The following is a 22,238-nucleotide window of genomic DNA, read 5'->3' on the forward strand; positions in this document are numbered from 1 at the left end:
GAAAAAGAAAGCAACTCCTTCTCATTATACAGGAATGGAAAACATCTGCGATTCAAACCATGCGTGGAAAACAGCACAAGCACAACGGATTGCAGCTTGTGGAGGTGAAAGCTTCACCAATAGTTTTCCCTCATTACAACCCTGGTTTTGTGACTTTATCCTCTAGGTTTGTTTTATAGTCGTTTTTTGTTTGTTTGTTTTGCTACGTAGCAATGATGCCCTGTAGCTTGCTGAAGCAAAAGAAGCTCAACCTAGTACAGAATTTCAAACAATTTTTCCTGCAGTGTATTTTCCACTAATTTTCAAAGTTGGAAACTGCAGAAAATAGAAACAATTCCCCTGGTCAACCAATCCTAAATACGCTTCTATTAAAAAAAAAAACAACAAAAGTTCTTCCACTGGTAAAACTTCAGCGATCTGAAAAGTGAGGCTTGTATTAGTAAATAAATAAATAAATAAATAAATAAATAAAAGAATAAGTGACACAGACATACTGCTATATTCTGACATGCAAACTTCTACTCGGTAGCAGCTCTTCATGAAGAGCATTCACAGGAAAATAAGAAAGTCAAGTGCATCTCTCTTGAAAAGCAAATTCACCCTCAGATGCAGGTGAAAAAAAATCTCTCTCTCCTCCCGGCCTACCCAAACCAGAAGTGAAAACATGGGCAGAAATAGAATAAACCTCTGAAATGCTGGAGTGAGAAGGAAGACCCACCTATCAACTCATGGTTCTTAGATAACACAGCCTTCGCTCCTGCATGCCATGAATCCCACTATAAAAACAACAGATCAAAGAAACCAATACAGCAAGCATCACAGAAGTGGGTGTAAGATAACTGTTTCAGTCAGAAAAGATCAAGCATTACATTCACGCAGAGATATTTCTGGTGCTAGATTTAAATTAGTTAGCACTAACTCAACCCCACTCACTGTTTTTTCCTAATCATTAGAACAAACTTTTTTGAATTAACATTCAGTCTTTTTTCGGTCCAAAAATGCTGTTTTGGAAAAATCCTTCCTTCCCAGAAAGCTTTTCTCTCCTTCCCTCCCCCTGCTCCAGCTCCAACTGGCTGAAACATTCTGTCAATTCAGCAAATAGTTCTGCGGACAACAAGAATAAAAATTCAAGACAGTATTTACAGAATTTCTGAGTTAAGGACTTTGCTTCACAGCACTGCAGAATGCTGGGGTGGGGAGGGCCTTGACACCCCCCAGCTCAGGGCCCATCCACGGCCTGGGGCACCTCCAGGCATGGGGCAGCACAGCTGCAGTGCACTGCTGCCTCAACCTCATATCCAGCTTCTCACCCACCAGAACCTTGAAGTCCCACTCTGCAGCCCTGCAGAGTGCACTCAAGGAGTTCTCCCCATAGCAATTCTTGCTGTGTCTCTGTACTAAACTTATGTAAAATATATGCGCATCAGTGGCTTCCTACTAGTTTACTTCAGTGTTTTAACATAGGGAACACAACTTTAAGCCTCCTCATCTCCAATGTCAAGCAAGACTAGACACATAGGTCAGAGCACATTCAGACCTCGACTTCCTGTGTGTATTAAGACAACTGCAAACAAATTTTATATGCATATCAGACTGGGAACTGGTTCTGGGCATCTCCACCCACCAGCTGTGGGCCCAAGATGTAGGGCTACTTCGTCACAGTCAGTGATAACACAGTCAGCACGGCATTCCCATGTACACAGGGATGTGACAGGAACTCTGTGGTCCGCTACTTCGGCCATTCTCATCTGCCAGAGGAAAGCCAAATTCAAGTCCATGCACTAAAACAGAGAAACACTGCTATAGTCTAAAAGAAAGGCTATAATGCTGAGTATTTTCTCTGGGCATCCAGCCTTTGATTTCCTTGTTTCCCATAGGAAATGGAGGAAAAGGCTCAAAGTGCAGTACTTGAAGTCCACTAGATGTTAATGTTCCTTGGTACATCAAAATACCAAGCTGACATTTTACGTACAAAAGTAAGACAGTCAAGATCCATGACTTCTGGAGCCATCTGGCACAGCACACCACAAAAGCTTCCACTTGGATAATGCCCTCAATAACAGACTCTAACTTTTAGTAGCCCCTCAGTGATCAGGCAGTTGGACTTGATGAGCTTTGTAGGCACCTTCCAGCCATACTAAACCATTCTATTCTCCAAAACATTTCATACTTCTGTAGTACGTATTCAAAGATAATTCCGTAGCACTGAAGCAACAGACTGATGGCATCTTCCAAGAGACCCAGGATTTCACCTTTTTGGAGGTGCTCTTCTACAGCCCTTGCTCCCCACAGCAGTCTGACATCCAAATTGTTGACCTGTAAATACAAAAGTGCTTGAAAGCTCTGGCACTTGCATTACAGAACATTGCCTCTGGACCACAGCAGATTGAACTGTCTGTTCTTAGTCATGACGGCACTCTGTACAAGCAGTTTGTCTCAGTTCCAACTCTTACCTTCTAAGTTTAGATTTTATCCCCTTTAAGGTAGCCTACTCCTCTATACTGCCCTGGTAGAAGACCAGGAAAATGCTATGGAGAGAGAAGAAACAAACTGAACTAATTTGTCTGAAAGCCATATCCAGGAATCAAAGCAAATATGAGCTTAAAGAGAGTTAGAAATTTCCAGACAAAGGAGACGAACTTCACATAAAAACTGCATCATTGGCTCACCAACCTTCTATCACAGTTCTCACAGAATAGGTGGGAGCATGCAACAGACATGTTCATTTCCAAGCAGCGCTGAGTAAAACATACTTTTAAAGACAGCTACTATTTTTACGATTTTTTTTTCCTGTTGATTATGTATTTGAGTATTTGACAAACACTGACTTATCTGATGTACCCATTTCACACCCATTTAAAGCAGATTCATTTCTTTGAAGAAATACAGCTACTCCCTAGAACTAAGCAGATATACATCTTGCATGCAAGTCATGGAAAACTTTTCTTCTTTGAAGTTTCAATACTTCATGGAGAAATTAAATGAAGCAGTAAGGCAGGAGAGCTACAACTGGACCAAGATATCCAGGAGACTGCATGTGAGCAGCCCAAGGCAGCAGGCACAGATCAAGAACTAAATGGGAGAGCGGGAAAGAAGAGAGTCTTCAAAACACCAAGAGATGCCAAGCTAAAATGGGAGTCTGTGCTCACCTGAACACACTCTCTTTCTGATCCTGAACAGAATTCAGTCATACAAAGCCCCAGGATCCCACTATTGCTAGCAGTTAACTATGAGAACCACTGACCAAGCACACCCTTCTCTTGCACTACACATCAGCCAACAAGAGGACAGCAAACAACTGCTGCCACTGACTGCACTGCTCAAGCCACAGACACCTGTAAAAGCTCATACCAGATTACCTGGCACCTCATTTTGATTTCAGCTCCCTGTGACAGCTCCCAGAAGACAGCCTACAACTACTACACCCACACTCACCCATAACATGGTAAGCAGCACTGTTCAGACTGCAACGATATGAAGTGAAAAAAAAAAAAAAAAAAAAATCAGGACAAAGCTACAGTGAAATGAAGGCAGCGACACAGAACCCACCCACTTATGGTGCCCTGTAAGCCTTTTGTGCCACATGAACGTCTTGTTCAACACACCGTAAAAACAGTGGTCCAACTGCAAACAGCTGGACACAAATTCTGTTTTCTTCTACTTCTCTGGACACACCAGACTTTATGAGGAAAATGAAACCCTTACTTTTTCAATAGCGAGATAAGTGAGCTTCACACTTCTGATGGCCACTTGAATTTCACAGGCTGACCTATAGGTAGTAATGAACCATAAATACAGAGCCTTGCCTGTCCTTCAGTTCTTACTGAGTCTTGGAAACGTGATCGGGAAGCAGAGGATGGCTACCACATGCTGCAGTGATCTGTCCTCAGAGAACCAAACATTCACAGAACAAAACAAACAAAAATCAGCTCTTCCTGCTGTATCCAAAAATCCACCATTGGAAAATCTTCAGAAAAGTTTACAATTATTTGTGATGTCTTATTTAGAAGCAAAATCCAGAATCACACTAAATAACAGGAGTGCATTTAAACCCAATAAATACCCCAAAACCTTTAATCCTCTCTCAGCTTTCACTCACACATGGTTCTGCCAAAAAATCTCCATAGAAATAGTATACACATTTATGTTCAAGGTTTTCTGCAAAAGCTACAGTATTTGCTTGATTTTTACTTCTACAACAAATGAGAGAACACTAATGATAAAGCAACACCAAAACAAAATGGAACATCTATTTTGGCATGGCGTGAAAAACTGCAGTGGTCTCCTCACTGCGCCCAGCATAAGCCCCTGATGTTTTTCTTTGGTAAATAAGAAGCTGGTCCAGGTCATCATTCAAAGGAATGTGAAGAGAAAGGTCTGAAGCATTCAGACAAAATTCTGAAGCTTAAGCTTTCGGCATAGTTCTCAAAGCAGCACGATGATATCAGTTCACAAATAGCTTAAGCAGGAGTCCACCACAGTGGCAGTTGTATCAGGCTACGTAACAAGCCTTTCAAAGAGCATGAAGTAAGAAAATAAAAATGTATTTGGCACGATGTCACTACTCAGATGATATCCTAGTCTAACAGATATATACAGTACACAGCAATTCATCATCTCATACTATGTGGCACTGACGATTCTTGTGTTAAACCAAAATTAGCTACAGTAAATGTTTAGGAACAACAAATGGACTTCCACACTTGCCAGGGCGCAGGGAAAGCCTCTCAGGCAGGAAGCAGGCTCAGGGCTTAGAGCAGAAACCACATAATTCTTTTCAAGTAGTGCAGAAGCAAGTATGGAACTAGGCAGACTTCCTCCCAGGATGCATCACACCATCACATTCCTCAAGCATTACATTTTCACAAACGTAATTTGTGAAATTGTTACATTTCCCTGGAGTAGCTTATTCCACAGAATTTTATGCAATTTTATGCACTGCTCCCATGCACACAGCATGTATTGGAATCATAGAGCAGTTTGGGTTGGAAGAGAGCTCAAAGATCACTGGTTCAAGTCTCCATGCTGCAGGCAGGGTTGTTGACCACTACATCAAGCACTAGATCAGGCTATCCAGGTCCTCATCCAATCTGGCCTTCAACACCTCCAGGGACAGAGTATCCACAGCCTCTGTGAGAGCCTGTGCCAACACCTCACCATCCTCTCTAGAGAAACTTTTCCTTGACATCTCACTTAAATATCTCCTCCTTTAGTTTAAAACCATCTGCCCCATCTAACCGCATAAAAAGTTTATTTTCCTCCTATTTACAATTTCCCTTTAAATACTGGACTGGTCATAACAGGGCCCCCCTTCTTTTCCTCAGGCTGAACAAGCGTAGACTTCTCAGTCTGTCTTCATTGGAGGTGCTCCAGTCCTTTGAGCATCTTTATGGCTCTCCTCTGGACCGTTTCCAAAACCTCCACATCTGTTCTAATTGGGAGCCCCAGGCCTGGACACAGCACTCCACATGGGACCTCATGAGGGCAGAGCAGAGGGGAATAATCACCTCTCTAACAAGGTAGAAGTTGAATGCAGGAACAGAAGCACCAAACCCACTTTAAATAATTCAGCTATTCAAACAAGCTGTCAGAACATCACCAGTCATCATAGCTAACACTGATGCAGACACTCATCTCTTCTGGATAGCTGAAACCCACTAGAGCTCCAACACTACTTACAGTAAACACCTGTATCTCTGTTTTGTCACATGAGATGATGCTAAACTACACGACAGAGATCATAAGTGTTGGATGCACCGTAACATCCCTTTGGTAGCTGAAATCTCCAATCTGTACAAATGCCAACAAATTAAAAATTCCACTCCACCAAACAAAAACCACGCAGCCAGAATAACTGCAATGGCAGTTATTTGGTCTCTTTGGTCTCTAGGGGAATATAAGATGCCAAACTGCCTTTGGACTTTAATTCCTGCACAAGCACAGCTTCAGCCAACTTTACCAAATGCCCAGATTTCAGCCAGAAATTCTCTACAAAGGGTTGGAGTGGGCTCTGGTAAGAGCCTTGCGTCCCTGGTGTGAATTCACTCTGCTGGTGAATGATACTGAGCATGCCCAAATGCAACTACCAATTTGCAAGGCAGGCTTAAGCCCCACGGCCAGAATAGGCACTGCTCACAGAAACGCTGCATCAACCAATGAAGAAGAAGGAAAAAAATGGTAAAGCAAATCAGCAAATAAGCAGCATGGAGAGCACAAGCACTCTTAATCTGAGCTTGCATAGTAACTAGCACAACAAAACCCACAAGGAGTACAGATTTCAAAAATTTGAACACTAATATCATGCAGATAGTATTTTTCTGATGGCAGCTCTACCATCAGCAGAGGTCTGAACCACCTGCCTGGTCATGTGAAGGTAAGCAAGAGAACAACCCCAAAAAGACTGCACTCCAGCAGCTGGGCTAAAAGTAGGACAGTACTTTTCAGCTAGCACAAAAACACAATCTCATTCACAAGCAACATCATTTTACCATAAAGGCCAATATACTCATGTTTTCAAAGAATCTTGAGGAATTATTTCATACTGAAGAAGTATACCCTGCTTTGAGACAAAAAAAAAAAAAAAAACAAAAAACAAAAAACAAAAAAAAACCAAACAAACGAAAAAACCTCTAAAGAAAAATTGTTGATTCCAGAATCTACTCTTAGTTTGTCTTTTCTGTGAAAAAAACAACCAGCCTACCACCTGCCTGGGTCACATCAGCTATCTCCTGCATGAGATCAAAATCCATTTCCTTTCAGCATCACCAGCATCTCCACACAAACCCAAGTTCACCCACTTGGAAAGGCTTAACTGGAGCCACACCACCCTGGTCCAAAGAAGACTGACACACTGAACACCTCCATCAGAACCATAGAACAGCTTCAGTTGGAAAGGACCTAGCGACCGTTGAGCTCCAACCCTTTGCTGCAGGCAGGGCTGCCAACTACTACATCAATCTGCCCAGGATGAACCCAGGCACACCTGCATTTGCTCACTGGTCTCACCTGGCAACTGCCAGTGAAGTGCAGTCCACACACCACTCCTGGCTTCCCAGCCTGCCAGCTCCCTAAGACTCACCCTATAGATTGTGTGATGACACAAATCAGGTCCGGGAGCTCACTGCATCAGCAGGCCCAACCAGCTACAGGTCCACTGCAGCCCAAAGGAAAGCAGGAACAGCGAGATGCAATCACCCCTTTGGGCAGCAATCATATCAGCCTTTTAGAAAACCACATCCCTGAGTAAGTGTAATCATTGCTGTTGCCCAAATCACAACACAAGAGAAAAAACACACACAGGAGGTCAGCGTGCCACGCAGCGAGTCAGCACACAAGTCAGACTGGAAACTAGCTTGCACGCTGCTCTTCACGAGGCTGCTACAGTCAGAGCCGTGCCGCCAAATTCAACCAAAGCCCCTTATGCAGGTTTAAGGCGTGCGACAAGAGCGCCGGGTCGGGGGCCGCTACTCACATCCTGCCCACGCCCTCGTACATGCGGGTCTCGTCCACCAGCGTCATGATCTCGGTGTCGGTGAGGTACGCGTGCTTCTTGGTCTTGCTCAGCTGCTCGATCTGGATGTCGGCCAGCTTCACCTTCTGCTGCGTATCGATCACCTTGGCCTGCAGCTCCGTGAAGGCCTGCGGGGGCAGAGCGGCACATCGAGGGGCCGCGGCCCGGCCGGGTGCCGAAGGGCGGGTAGGGCCGGGCCGAGCCGGCCCAGACTGCGGGGAGAGGGTGAAGAGGGGGCCGGGAGGGGGTGGAGAGGGGAGCGGCTGCCCGAGAGACCCGTCGGATAGAGCCAGACGCCCGTTACCTTCTTCAGCTCCAAGTCCACGGGCGCCGCCATCTTCCCCTCGCTCGGCGCCTGCGCGGTGGGAGGGCGGGGCGGGAGGAAATACGGACGGATCGCAGAATCGTACAACGGCTTGGGTTGGAAGGGACTCGAGGGCCATCGAGTTCCAACCCCCCGCCGCAGGCAGGGCCACCAACCTGCACGTTTAATACCAGCCCAGGGCCCCATCCAACCTGGCCTTGACACCTCCACGGATGGACGGGGCATCCACAGCCCTGTGTGCAGCTGTGCAATCCAAACCTTCCCTCCTTGAGCTTAAAACCATTCCCCCCTGTCCTATCGCTGTCCACCCGAGTAGAAAGTTGATTCCCCTCCTGTTTATAATCCCCTTTAAAATACTGGAAGGCTGCAATGAGGTCCTCTCACAGCCTTCTCTTCTCCAGGTGAATGAGCCCAGCTCCCTCTGCCTGACTTCATAGGAGAGGTGCTCAGCCCCCAGAGCATCCCACGAGTGGTCCTCCTCTGGAAGGAATGGAACCACTTGTAGGGCTGTGACTATTCCCAGAGGGAGAAAGCAAGGACAGCTTTTGGTGTTTCTCCTTGGCTGCCTCCCTCAGAAGCGCAGTCTGAGCCATGCTCCTGCAGTGCTGCAGCTCTTCTGCTCCCGCCCGCTGCCAGGGCGGTGGTGCGGATTGCAGCTGTGAGGTGCTCTGCACAGGCCAGAGGCGCTTGGTTATCAAACAGGCTGCTGTAACACACTGTGTTGGTTTGGGTTTGTTTTTTCTTGTTTGTTTGTTTTTAAATTAAATCCAAAGGTGGGATTTTGCTTGCCTGTGAGCCTCGCTCTGGAGAACAGCCAGTGCTCATGGAGGAGGAAGTGTGCTGCAGGTCGCAGGGCTCTGTGCTGGGGCACAAAGAGTGCCAGCAGTGGGACGGAGTAGCTGAGGGAGGCAGGCTGGGTGACAGGGCTCAGTATCTTGCTCCAGGCACCTGCCTGTAATCCTGGGTCCAGGGCTGGGGGAGCAGGGGCAGGCACCCAGAGGCCTCACCACTAAGCCCCTGGTGTGCGGCCAGGCCCAGCTGCTGAAGTAAGAGGCCTGAGTGAATTCCTGCAGAATTGCCAACAGGCCTCTGTTGCATGGCTCAGCTTCCCTGCACCGTGCCTGGGGCTCAGCAGGACCCAATGGTGGCACAGATGGTGACAGAAATGCTGCCATGGTGCCACAGTGCACAGTGCACAGAGCTGTTCCACGGGGCCTCATCCCTGACCTTTCTGGGTATCCACAGAACTCCTGTCCTTTCCCAGCCCAGAGGCAGATATAGCCATCTTCCCACTCTACACTTTCAAATATGTTCCCATTTCCTGTCCTGTTAGATTACCATCCCTGGTATCTGGACATCCCTGCTTGCCCCACAGACCAGGATGCAGGCCTGCATGGCAGACATGCGGAGGGCAGCTGGGCTCAGGGTAGAATAGCAGTGTTGACATGGCCTCATGGCTCTCAGAGCTACCACCTCAGGGAGCATCTCCGCTACTCCCAGTCTCATCCACATGAGGAGGTCCAGGGCTGGGACACTGTCCCTCAGCTTGCTGCCCCTAGACAGTGACTGCCTTGGTCCCATCACAGACGGGACCGCAGCGGCAGTCGTGCATCCCTTGTGCTTCCCTCCTCCCTGTGCAGAGCACTCTGAGCCTGCTCACCCCCAGTCAGCAATTTCTGCTGTTCACCCACCTGGGGTTTGCAAAGGCTTTCACTCAGACTCCTACACCTCCTCCTCACGCCTTCCCATACAGAGCAAAAATCAACACAAAAATTCCAGCTATATACAGAAAAACATTCCAGCTAGGTTATTTTCAATGCTGCCAGCCTGGGTCAAGCAGAGCTGCCCACAAGGAGTAGCAGGACAGTGCTCCAGGCTAGAGGCAGGGTGCAGGAGCAGTGCAGAGAGGCTGAGGTACAGCAAGGTGAGGCTTAACAAAAGGGCCTCCTGCTCAGTAACTGAAAAGGTTAGTTATTTAACAGACCTTTAAAAGGACCGAAGTTGAGAATCTTGTTAAACCAGCATTAAGGTTTGTGCAAGGCAGAGCTAGTAACTTGTCTTCCTGCAGCTGCCAGGGGCTTTTGCTCTCCAGGTGATAATGCACAGAGATACACCCTGCTAAAAACCCACTTCCCATTTGCCACAGTTGTGCACTTTAATCCCCCTGTCCTGGGAAGCTCTGCAGAGCCCAGGCATTGCTTCATTCCCCCTACCCACACCCAGGTTTTGCCTTACCAGCTGCACGAGAGATTTGAACTTGTAAAGTCACTTCCTAAGCAACCCACAATCCCTTCTCCAGGCAGCAGCTGAGCATAGAGATTATTCCATGCATTGCCAGAGCTAAGTTTGGGCTAAACTTGTCCAAAACACAAACCTTTTGCAGACTACTTACTGTCTTTACTTTAGCACACATTGTAGGGGCGTGAACATAACTTAGCATTCCCTTTTGGAAATTAAAGTTTGATATCTACAAAAGCAAAATGACCAGGAGGAAAGCAGATTTTCTGCAGTGGGATAGCCATTTTTGTCTGCTTCACATCTCTCTGCTCCTCCCATACAAGGCCAAGGAAGATGTACAATAGATTTGTGAGTCTTTTACACAACAGAATCAGAAATGGACTCTGAATCGCACTCCAAAATGATACGAGTGACTACAGCCCTCAGTTCACCCAGCAGCTCCTACAGAACAGCTATGACTTCCAACTCAGCATCTCCAGCCAAATGCTGGCTAAAAACTACTAACAGTTCCTGCCTGCATTGAATTTAGATTAGAGTGGCTGAACTTAATGAGGCTTTGCTTCATCTGCAGGTACCCAAGAATCACATCCATTCATGAGCCAGCCAAGGTACAAAAACACATGTGGGGCTGACACAGCTGCAGCTCCAAGGGGCAGGGCAGACCACACTCCTCATAACCCATTCCCCCTAGGGGTGCCCCAACAGGAGCTGCCCTGCTGCACCCCAAGGCCAGCAGGCTTGAGATCTGCACCACTGTTCCACAGATGCTCCTGGGTGGTTTCAGTACCCCACCAGAATGGGCCAGTTGTCACCTGCAGCCTTGGGAGACCTGACGCCTTCTCACATCTCTTAAATCAACAACTCAAGTGTTTGTTACAAAGTTATTTATTAGAATATTACATTGCACTTAAAAAATAAAGGAGGTCTGACCCACACAAGGATCATCTTGGCTTACACAAAGGGTGCAGAGACAGACCTCCAATAAATATAAATAGTATGTACAATTTATCTAAAATAAATATATAATTTAAAAGGAACATTCTCTTGTTAAATAGCTGTTACCCTCCCACCCCTCCTGCGCCTACGGAAGCCTCGAGCCTGCTCTCCAAGCCTTTCACAGTTTGTTCCCCTGCATGCACTGCAGCGGGCGGCCCCAAGCCTCTGGAGAGCCCTACACAGCCGGCTCTGCTCAGAGCCTGCCTGAGAGCACTGCTCCCAGCCTCCTCCACCCGGAGGTCGCCGAAGCTCCCTGCAGTGGCACCACTGCCTGGCCAGCCCCAAAGCAGCTCTGTCCCGCTGTGCTGCAGGGTCCCAGGGATGGTGCTGGCTCTGTGGCTCGCATCTTCCAGGAGGTAGAACTGCATCAGTGCCGAGCCCTGAAACACAGCATCAAGGAAATGGTCACAGTCTGAATATGCACTTAGCGCATCATCTAACACGTAGGATTTGGAGCAGAGCCGAGGCTGGTGGCACCCCAGCACCCGGTGACCACTGCCACATGGGAAGAGCACACCCAGCCACAGTGGCAGAGAAACACCATGGGGCACTCCCAGGCCCAGCTGCAAGGCATTACGTTGGAGCAAGTAATGAGCAAAGAACAAGTGGGAGGGAAAAGGAAGCTTTTTATATATGTATATAAATAGAGGCAATATCTAAGGAGGGGAAATGACTCAGTGGATCAGACAGAGGGTACAGAACAAATTGCAGGGGGGGCAGCGGGGAAGGCAGGGAAAGCAGTTTCACTACTGCTAAATGTCATCAAACCATGCAGCAATAGGACAAGGAGGGACGTAAAGGCGGCGGCAATAGAATCATAGAATCCTCAGAATTGGAAGGAACCTCTGAAGGCCATCTAGTCTAACTGCAATGCACAGGGACATCAGTTTGCCCAGGGTCTGATCCAGCCTTGTCTTGAAAGTTTCCAGGGATGGGGCATCAACCACGTCACTGGGCACCACCATCACTGTAAAAGACGTTTTCCTTATATCTAACCTGTCTCCCCTCTTTGAGCTTGAAGTCATTTCCCCTTGTTCTATCACCACAGACACTGCCAAAGAGACTGTTCCTTATTTTATCGTAGCTCCATTTAGATAATGAAAGGTCAGGAATATCAAAAGAAAGGGGTTTGAATGAGAAGCAAAGATGGCTGGGCCCAAGCAGGACAGCCTGGGCTCTCAGGCCACCAAACACATCAAGCTCGTGCCTGGCTCTGGCACAGGATCACACAATGGTCCCAGCCAGCAAAACAAGCAGAGCTCCCAGCACGCAGCAGTACCCGCAGCCCCACCGCAGCCCCACGCCCAGCAAGGGCTCACCTCACCAGCATCTGGCATCTTCAGTGATTCACAGTGATGCCCAGCTTTATTTTTTCTTCATTTTCTACATCATAGACACCCCTTTTGTGACACCTGTGAGGCCAAGCAGAGATGCTCAGAGAATGGAGCAGCTGCCCCCACCACTCCTACATGCAGCCTTCCTGGGGACATGGCTCCAGCAGCACAGCCCCATTCCACCCACCTGAACATCAACAAGGCTGTGATGATGATGAGGCACAGCGAGGACAGGACCACTGCAACAACAGCGAGCGCTGTGGTGTGGTCATACGTGCTTGGGGGATGCTCTACAGGCAGCAAGAGGCCATGGCATCTCTCTCCGTGATATCCTGGCTGGCATCTGGGGGAAAAGAACAGATTTTAAGAATGTTCTCGGCCAGCAGTGGGATGTTGGTTCCCTTACACCTAAGCACAAAGAAAGCTGCCTCTGTTCAGCCCTCACTAGCACCCTGCCCATTCCCCACAGACCCTACCCTGAACTTTCACATCTGGTGGCACCACTGCTTCCTGGCACTGGAAAGTTCTGCTGCTTCTGCATCCATACCCCAAGCATCACATAAAGACTCCTGGCAAGGCCAGTTTAAGTCTCAGAGGGACAGACAGTAGGGACACAGGAGAACCCAGCAGGCTTTCACAAGCAGGTTTCTGGAGCACACAGCAGTGGGCTGTGTGAGTCAGGTTGCAGTCTCTGGGAGAGGAAAGCCTAGTGCTCAGTGCTTTGCTTGGAGCAGGGTTTCCCCTGCTCTTAGCCAACAGGCAGGTGGGAGGTTGCTTACATACCAGAAATAATGATCCTCATCAGAGCTGTGGGGCAGCCACCCAAGCCCTCCCTGTGGGCCAAGGCATGCCAGTGTGACCAGCTGGATGCACCCAGCACCACCAATGCTGTGCAGTGCCAAGCAACGTCAGCCCCTCCCTACATCCAGTTGTGCTGCCTGGGGCACAGCACCAGGGCTTCTTAACACCACTGCATGCCAACACTCCCACCCATGCAGAATAGCTGGGTGCCGTGCCCCCAGTACTCCACTCAGCAGAAGCCAGCCTCAGCCCCAGGACCTGCCAGAGGGAACAGACATTGAGAAGAGCCTGAGATGGCACAACTGAAACCAGCTGTGAACTGTGTGCTCTGGCTACCAAGAGAACTGGCCAGGCAAACAGGCACAGTCTGACACCAGTCACAGACACGAGGCCTTGTTACGGAAGGGATGGGGCTGTTTTCCCTAAGGACAGCCCAGACGTTGGCTGATGCCAGCACCAAGGGTGGAATATCCCTAACATTTGTATATCTCTACACGTCCCCCTTCGGCCTCTGGAACCAAGGGAACACTAGGAAGGAAGAGGATGTGGTTGCCCCAGCCCCACGTGCACTGGTGCTGCCGCCTGCCTCACAGTGGGACAGGAGGCCCAGCTGATCCTGGAGTTGTCCTGAGAGCTCTGTTGAAGGGCCCACCAACAACTTTCTGATGGCCTCCAGGCACAGAAATCTAAGCGGTTCACAGAGCTGTGCAGACCCTGATCCCCACAAACCACCAGGCGTGAGAGCAGCTGGGCACTGTAAGCCAGGGAGTTATTATCTTCCCTGGGCTCCAGGCTGGGTGGCTCAGGGGATTGATAGCAAAGAACAAAGCCTCTTATATCCGCCAGCTCAACCTCTGCCCACGTCAGCAGGGATCAGGCGCACACCCTTGGCCATTTCCCGAGGCAGAAGTGCTGGGTCCAGGTGCCCAGCAGCAAGCAAACTATTTCTCCTCTCTGCTTGCCTCCTCCAATTCCTGCTCACCACCTGCACCCCCCACAGGGTTCGACAGAGAACACGCACACCCTTGTGCAGACACAGTCCCACCCCTCAGGGCTAGAGGGCCATCAGCACACAGCTTTGTCAGGGCATCCCCCAAGCAGCTGCCTCCATCCTGCCTGCTCAGGTGCTCAGTGACTTATCTGGGCCTAACTACAGCTGAAGGGAAGTCAACCTCCAGGCACCTGCCAGCAACTTGGCCCCACAGCGATTTTGCCTCCTCCAAAATCCACAGCCTCTGCTGAGCTGATGGACTGACACCCTGCAGGCAAGGGGTGCTGGAGCCTCTGCCCTAAGGACAGATGGATTTTGGCAAAGCCAAGGTTGCTTGAAGGAGCAAATCCAGGCCAAAATTTCTCAGTGCTCTTCCAGCTGCACAGTGTGCAGAGAGGACACGGAGTCAGAGCAATCCCTGCACAAATGGGGAACAAGCACTAAAAATATCCCCTGCACTCTTCCTTTGCGCTGCCTGGAGAATTCAAGAAACAATGACAAGGCTTCCCTGGCACGCAGCACTCACTCACATGCAGGATGGAGCACCCAGCTCTCTGATGTATTTGCATTCACCATGAATGCAGAAATCCTTGTACTTCCGCAGGCATGGGTCTCTCTTCTTCCCCAAGCCTTTTCCTTTTCTTCTTTTATTCCCATTCCCCTTCTTCCTGGGAGTAACTGGGCCTTGAGGCTTTGACAGGAAGGCAACTGAAAAACAATTTCAAAAGGAGAAAACATCGGTCACCTCAGTTTGTCATTTAAAGACAAGGCAAAGCAGCACAGCCTCAGTGGCTGTGGCCAACTCAACCCTGGCATTTGTGCAGCCTTTTGTTCTGTCTGCCCCCAAGCAGAGGTTTTTCCATCTTTCCAGATTTTCACAAATATCATGGCCTTTCTGATTCATACAAATAATTCTAAAGGAAATAAAGGAGCAAGTAATCAAGAAACCAGGATAAAGACAGAGCTTTATGCATCTCAAATGCTGCCATTATGCCTACCAGTTTCCACTGAACACAGACACACGCACACACACACACACAAAAATATCGCTAATTGTGCTGTTATCTGGCTTTTATTTCCCTGGCCTTTTATAAGAGCCCATTCATGGCCCTGAGGGATGCTCCTTCCTGTGGTTACAACCATGCTTGCCCACAGGACAAGAGCAGGATTAAAAGGGCAAACCCAGGTCAATTTTTGGTTTTGCAAAACCAAGCAGACAGCAAAGGAAGCATTCCTACAAACTGCAGAGGTATTCTTTAATTGCAGGGCAGAAGCTGGTGGGGTTTGGTCTGAGGCCAGCTCCCTGCCAGGCTGGTGGGAACTGGAGCACCAAGTTCCTTGCACACTCCCTATAGACACGAGGCAAACCAGCAACATACTAGAATAACTTAAGATGAGCAGGTGCCAGAAGCAAGCCCCTCACACAGCCTCACAGGGTGCCCATAGCAGAGGGCACCCGCTGCTTGGACAGGGACTGCTCAGCTCTCCCTAAGCACAGTGCTCAGTAACCACAGTGACACTGTGGGAACAGGAGCTGAGTGCTGTGCTAGCTGGGAAGGGGACACAGGGCAGCTGGGGAGGGGACACAAACCAGCTTGGTTCCACACTCCTGCCCAGCAGATCGCTCGCACAGTGAGCCCTCAGCAAGCTCCTCCTCTCCACGCACAGCCTCTCGTGCTGCAGAACTCCATCCGCACGTCTAGGAAGTCATTGCACAATTTCAACATCCTTCAAGGATGAAGGAGGAAACCGATACACCAGGAAACCGGGGCTTAGAGAAACCCCCAAGTGCAGGGGAGGTTCCAGGCTGCAAGCAGCTCTTCTAGGGCAAGGGCTGTCCTCTCACCCCCAGACACCCCACTGAGGGCCTCTGCTGTCATCATCCCCATCCCTGCTCTGCCATGTGTTGGAAGTCAGAGGTGGGAAAACTGCCCCAGGCCAAGGCACGTAGGCGGATACCAACAGTATTGTTGGTGCTTTGGGTCCAGGGGGGCTGCAGCAGGGGGTTGGAAGGGAACTTCAACATCTTGTTTGTCCGTAGATCAATTAGAGGTGCTGAGGGAGTGCTCCACAAGACTACTGCTGCCCTCTAAGCCACCAGCACGAGCCTGCTGGGATGCGTGGAAAAGACCACCTCGATTCCCCTCACTTCCACACCGCCCCCTCAAAGGGTAGGGGGAAATCCCCCAGCACTTCGCAGGGCCGGGTCTCTTTCGGGAGAGGCTCAGCTCAGCTCGGCAGAGCTCACGCTCGGCGGAGGGCAGAGAGTCGACAAGGAGAGAATAGGGCAGAGCGAGGCGAGGGTGACCCATTCGGGGCTGAGCGCACTCCGCCAGGTGCCGGGTTACCGAGCTCCGGGCCGGACAGACGCGGCTCCCCCCACCCGCACGCAGCCACCAGGACGCTCCCCGCCCCCAACCCAGGGGAGAGGAGCCGAGCGCGGCCGCTCGGAGCGCTCTACAGCCGGGCGGCGCCTCCGGCACCCCGGCCGAGACTCTTCGCTGACGAACCCCGGGCATAAAAAGCAGCCGCGCGTGGGCGGCGCTGAGTCACGGCGGTCCCCCCCGCCGCCGGGGTCGCGCTCAGGAAAGCGGTTCCGGCCCGCCACCGACCCGGGGCTGCCCCAGCACAGCTCTCCCCTCCCCTCCTGGGCCGAGCTCGGACTGCCGCTCGCCTCACTCGGGAGCGCTCGAGACCTCCGGCGCGGAGCGAAGGGCCGCCGGAGCCCGACGCGCGGCCCCGAATGCTCCCCACGGCGATCCGCGGCCGCCGCCGGAGCCGCTCCCCACTCCGGCCGAGGCCTCACCGCCGCGCCCTGGCCCCGCCGGCAGCTCCGCTGGGCTCCCCGGGAATCCCTCGAGACCGAAGTCCCCCCCGCTCCCTCTCCCGCCGCCCACACGTACCTCTCGGCAGCTCGCTCAGCGCGTCCCCCGAGGCCGCTCCGCCACTCTCCTTCTCCGCGGTGCCCCCCAGCAGCGGGGCCGTGGCCGGGACCGACGCCACGCCACCGCCCTCGTGCAGCAGCACCTCGTTGTGAAGCGCCTCGCCGTGCGGACCGTCGCGGCCGAACCCGCCTACTGCCGCCGAGCACACTGCGGGGAGCGAGGCGCGGTGAGATAGGACGAGACGGGACCGAACGCACCGCACCCCTCGCCCGCTCCCGGGACCCCCCGAAGCCGGACCCCAAGCTCCGCACCTGCCGTCAGCAGCACATGGATCAGCACCGCCCGCCCGTCCATGGCCGGGCACAGCGTCCCGGCAGCCGCTCAGCTCAGCCCCGCTCCGCAGCGACTCTTCGCCCGCGCGGCCCCGCCGCGGGTAGAAGGCGGTGGGGCGGGGCCGGGCGGGGCTGGGGGCCGCCCCTCCTCCGGGAAGGGCTTCCCCGGGGCTCCGCGGGGCCGCCTCCGTCGGGGTTTGCTGCGGTGCGAGGAGCCGCAGGATGCTCTCTGGAGCCTAGCACTACCGTGGAAAGCGGTCTGGAGAGGAGCGGGGCTCCTCTAAGCACCACCCGCGAGGTGTTGGAAGCAGAACACAACGGCACGGAACGGAAATCTGCTCCTTGGCTCTGGCACTGAGGCTGGCAACCATTAGAGGACTAGCGATAGGAGAGGTGAAGGTCCCATGTTGCATCAGGGAACGTTCAGGTTGGATATTAGGAAACATTTTTTTGCAGAAAGCATGGTGATGCACTGGCACAGGCTGCCCAGGGAGATGGTGCAGTCACCATCCCTGGAGGAATTCCAGAAACGCAGAGATGTGTCACTGAGGGATGTGGTCAGTGGGCACAGTGGGGTCAATGGCTGAAGTCAGTGATCTTAGCGGTCTATTCCAACCTTCATGATTCTATGATTCAGCTGCGTGACTCCTTCCCTGTTACCACTCAGTGTCAATGGGAGACAGCTCTGCATGCCAGCCTGCAGAGGTAGTGGAAGTCCTTTTTGTCAGAGGACATAAATGGAGAGTATGCAAACGGCCACAGAGAGGCTGAAGGGACTGGAGCACTTCTCCTATGGGACAGGCTAAGAGGGCTGTAGCATTCAGCTTAGAGGAGGCTCAGGGGAGATCTTATCAGTGCCCATAAATGATTGAAGGGAGGGCATATTAGAGGACAGAGCCAGGCTCCTCTCAGTGTGCCCAGTGTCTGAATAGGAGGCAAAGAGCACACAGTGCAACACAGGTGTTGCCTCTGACTGTCTGGCAGCACTGCTGTGCTGTGCAGGTGGCAGAGTGCTGGCACAGCAACTGGAGATGCTGTGGGGTCTCCTCCTGGTAGATCTCTGAAGCTGAATGGATGTGGTGCTGAACACCCTGCTCTGGGTGGCCCTGCTGGGGCCTGGCTGAGCCAGATGGACCCAGAGGTCCCCGCCAGCCTCAGCCCCCTGTGACTCCATGGAGCCACCTCTGTGCCTGGATGGTGAGGCCATTAACCAGGTGGACTTGTGGCTTCCCCAAAGAATGTGGCATGTCAGCAGGTTGCCCTGGCTACTGGCCCCATTGCTCCAGCAGTCTGTGTCCTCTACCAGCCTGAGAACCACTTTGGGTTGTGTTGTGCTTGGCATTATTTTCATCCAAGGTGACAGGCCAGAAAACACCGGTGATGCCAAACACTGGACAAGTGCAGTGGTAGGCATTGTTCCAGGTCACATTTGGCATGGCTACCTGCCCTGCATTGTTCTTGGTGGTAGCTCAAATTCCCAGGCCCAAAGCCCCGATGCCAGTTTCGGTTCCGCACAGCACTGCAGCAGTGTGATTAAATATTCCTGTGATTGTTGTTGTTGTCTCCAAGGAATTTGGTAATCCCCTGGCTCACACCCTCTGCTTTGCTCAGACCTGACTTATGCAATTGTTTGCTGGATGGTTTTCCTTCCGTCTCCTCTGGGCATCACCAGACTTTAAGAATTTGGCACAGAGGCAGCAAAGGCGAGGTGAGTGTGTCACTGCACAGCAGCTCTTGCCTTGCTGACCCGCTGAGTGCCGGCACCTCCGCCACTCCCACACCTCCCTCCCCAGTCATGTCCCTGCCTCAGGAGGGAATTTTCTCCCCTGCCTGTTCCCTGTCACCAAAATCCTCTAGGACGACCTTGTGCAGCTGAGGCTAACAGGAGGAGGTGCCTTTGCATTACCTGGCAGAGCGCAAAGGCAGGGCCGAGGTCAGCAGAGGTGCCGCTGTGCCCCTGGAAGTGGCTTTTGCTCCAGGTGGCCCACACAGCCGAATGGGGCACTTGCTGAGCCTGGCAGGACTAGGGTGCTCCCAGGTGCTATTCCTGGCCCTGGGCTAGTTCCAGCATCTTTGCAAACACTTTTCCCTCTGCACTGCTCTTCAACTGCTCTTTTCTCTATCTGATGTGTGAAAAGACCTTTTGCAGACAGAGGGAAATGGCTGAAAAAAACTGGCTGTTCCGGAGGAACCACAGCAGCAGCCAAGCTCAAAGATACATCAAATACATTGAGTAAACACTCTGGGAAAGATAAAGAAGTTTACAGTTTCCTTTTGGTTCCTTGCAGCTCCATACTGAATACAGCAAATCCGGAGGCAAAACCACTTGTGCATTTCCATGCTTCCGCTTCCCTGGGGCTGCTCTGGGAAGGTCCGGATGAGGCAGGCACCGCGCTGGGAGCAGCTCCATAGCCTCCGCTGTGCTCATTCCCCAGTGCCAGCCTGCTCCCATACTGCTGCCAGCAGCCCCCCAGCCAGGCGGCCCTCCAGCCCTGCTGGCAGCTGCACACCGCCCGGCTGTGCGGCCCGGCACACTCCTTAGGAAAACGCCGTTATCGCAGAGCAAACGGCGCGGCTGTATGCAGAGTGCCCCTGGGGTGCCAAAGGCTTCTGGACGACTCGGGTGACTGAGTTCAGCCCCGAGGGCAGCGCTCAGCTCCCTGAGACGTGGCAGCCGAGCCGCGGCAGACAGAGAAACGGGAGAAAGGGGCCAGCACTAAACCAAGGGCAAAGTGGGGGTGGACAGACGGGGCCGCGGCGCACTGCAGGCTGGTAGGACGGCTGCACGGGGATCCTGGCGGAGCGGGGGTCGGCTGCCTCCGGGCCACCCGTGCCCAGCCCCTGCCGCGCCCAGGAGCGCCCCGCGCAGCCCGCTGGCAGCCGGATCCCCCGGGCTCCCTCCTGCGGTCTTTCGCGGCCACCGCAGCCTTCAGCTTCGCCGCCTCTGCCCGACTCCTGTCAGCTCCGGGGCACGGCTTGAGCGCCGAGGAATACCGAGAGGTCCGTGCCAGCTTTGGCCCCGCAGTATCGTGTGCTGCTCCCTTCTCCGTGCCTGTGGCAGGAAGGATCCTGGTGGGGTGGCATCATTCAGCACCTGCTGGTTGTTGGGGGCTGGCTCCGTTGGGATGCAGGCACAGAGCAGGGCAGGGGCGTGGGGCAGTTCTGGTTGTATCCTTAGGATAAGCAGGGTTGATGGGGAGGGGTCCCTTCTCGTCAGGGTGGGACTGGATGCCTCATGGGGAAGTGGGCTGACCTTTCACTGCAACCTGGGGAGGGCAGAGGGAAGGCTGAACAGCACATAGAATCATAGAATTAGGGTTATAAAAGGCCTCTGAGACCACCAAATCCAACCGTCAGCCTGTCCCCGCCATGCCCACTAACCACGTTCCCAATGCCATGTCTACATGATTCTGGAACATCTCCAGGGTCAGTGAGTCCACCACCTCCCTGTGCAGCCCATGCCAATGCATTATCTTCCTTCAGAGAGCAAATGTTTCCTAACACCCAACCTGAACATGCCTTGGCACAATGTGAGGCCATCACCTCCCAACCTGTCTCTTTTACCTGGGAGTAGAGGCTGGTACCTTGCTACAACCTCCTATCATGGAGCTGCAAAGAGCAATGAGGTCTTCCCTGATCCTCCTCCAGACTGAACAGCCCTGGCTCCCTCAGTTGCTGCCCACAGGACTTGAGCTCCACATGTGAGAAGAGCTCCTGTCCTGCTCAGTATGGGGGGCCTGGCACATCGCAAGGCTTTGTGGGACCAGAGCCATGTCCCAGCCTCACCCTCAGCTCCAAGCCCATTGAGCCTGAGCTGCAGTTTCTGCAAGGCATATCTCAGCACACTTCAACCCACTGTGTTCCCCTTTGGCACAAGAGCCAAAGTTTGTGGCCACCCGTGCTGCCCTGAAACGTGACATCTGCCACACTGGTGCCTGGCCCTGTGCCACCCTGCTCCCATCAGTGGCTGCTGCAAGGCCAGCCGGCTGGTTCCAGTACAAGCAGCCTGTGTATGCTGGGGTGTTTGTGCTGCATGTTGTGGTATTTGCACTCTATACAATGAGGCTGTTTGTTTGCAAAGAGTCAAGGTAGCAAAACCTGGTGGCGATACAGTCTGTGCAAGCAGGGCCATGTGTTGTGGCAACACGGCGCACTTATCTCCATCCCGTTTGGCCTGCTGGTGTGGGCATTCCTTGGTGCTCTCAGCCCTACTCTGGCTGGAGTCACCCTGGCTGCCAGCTGCTGGTGGGGCTGGGGGTGGCAGTCAGAGAGGCTCCTTGCTGTCCCGGGATGTAGGCTGTCTCCTGTTAGCCCCTTCTACCCTACTCCAGATTCCCTTAGTGATGACATGTTCCTCCCAGTCATGCATCCCCATGGCCCAATGCCAGCAAGGGGGGACACTGTGCCACATCCCCCTGTCTCAGCGTTGCTGCCACAGGGCCATGCACTTCCCATCCCATGCACTGATGCTGCCATCAGAGATCTGCTTCTGGCCTTTCATGTGCTCTTGAAAGCCCTGTGAGGTTTGAGAGGGTTCGGAGCCACACTGCTTCTTCCTAGAACATAAGAGCAGGTTGTGATTGGCCTCAGGGGCAGGCGCAAGTGCTGTGTGTGACATTTAGCTGGGAGACTCACACCTCATCCTCTCTACCATAGTCACAGAGTGATGGCAGCAGCTGTCTGCATCATGCTCGTGTCTCTTGCAGTGAGCCAGGTGAGTAGTGATGGGCTGTGCCACCCATCAGCCCAGGTTTGATGCAGCTGGTGGCAAAGCTGGGTTCCCCAGTCTTTTGCCCAGATGGACAGCTGGAGCAGCAGGAGCCACT

General features: G+C 52.2%; 2 protein-coding genes across 3 annotated transcripts in view; both read right to left on the reverse strand.

Moving 5' to 3' along the window:
• The window catches only part of PFDN1 (prefoldin subunit 1), a 28,654-nt gene extending 20,778 nt beyond the window's left edge, over nucleotides 1-7,876 (reverse strand). The window contains exons 1-2 of the mRNA XM_042887203.1: nucleotides 7,815-7,876; nucleotides 7,472-7,638 (exon numbers count right to left, since the gene is read on the reverse strand). Coding sequence (XP_042743137.1) covers nucleotides 7,472-7,638; nucleotides 7,815-7,847 — 200 coding nt within the window. The 5' untranslated portion in view covers nucleotides 7,848-7,876. The remainder of the gene's footprint in view (nucleotides 1-7,471; nucleotides 7,639-7,814) is intronic.
• Nucleotides 7,877-10,942: 3,066 nt separating this feature from the next.
• HBEGF (heparin binding EGF like growth factor) lies at nucleotides 10,943-17,480 on the reverse strand. 2 transcript variants are annotated; one of them, XM_042887205.1, is made up of 6 exons: nucleotides 17,392-17,480; nucleotides 17,099-17,287; nucleotides 14,726-14,903; nucleotides 12,591-12,746; nucleotides 12,389-12,481; nucleotides 10,943-11,449 (listed from the first exon to the last, which is right to left on the reverse strand). In XM_042887205.1, exons 1-5 carry the CDS (start codon nucleotides 17,432-17,434, stop codon nucleotides 12,409-12,411), a joined length of 639 nt encoding a protein of 212 aa, XP_042743139.1. In that variant the 5' UTR covers nucleotides 17,435-17,480; the 3' UTR covers nucleotides 10,943-11,449; nucleotides 12,389-12,408. The 2 variants fall into 2 exon arrangements, with proteins under 2 accessions (XP_042743139.1, XP_042743140.1); XM_042887206.1 differs by lacking the exon at nucleotides 12,389-12,481.
• Between the last annotated feature and the right edge of the window lie 4,758 nt (nucleotides 17,481-22,238).

The sequence above is a fragment of the Lagopus leucura genome, unplaced genomic scaffold (assembly GCF_019238085.1).
Source record: "Lagopus leucura isolate 7727_CA_CO unplaced genomic scaffold, USGS_WTPT01 Super-Scaffold_100075, whole genome shotgun sequence".
In the NCBI taxonomy this organism is placed as follows: domain Eukaryota; kingdom Metazoa; phylum Chordata; class Aves; order Galliformes; family Phasianidae; genus Lagopus; species Lagopus leucura.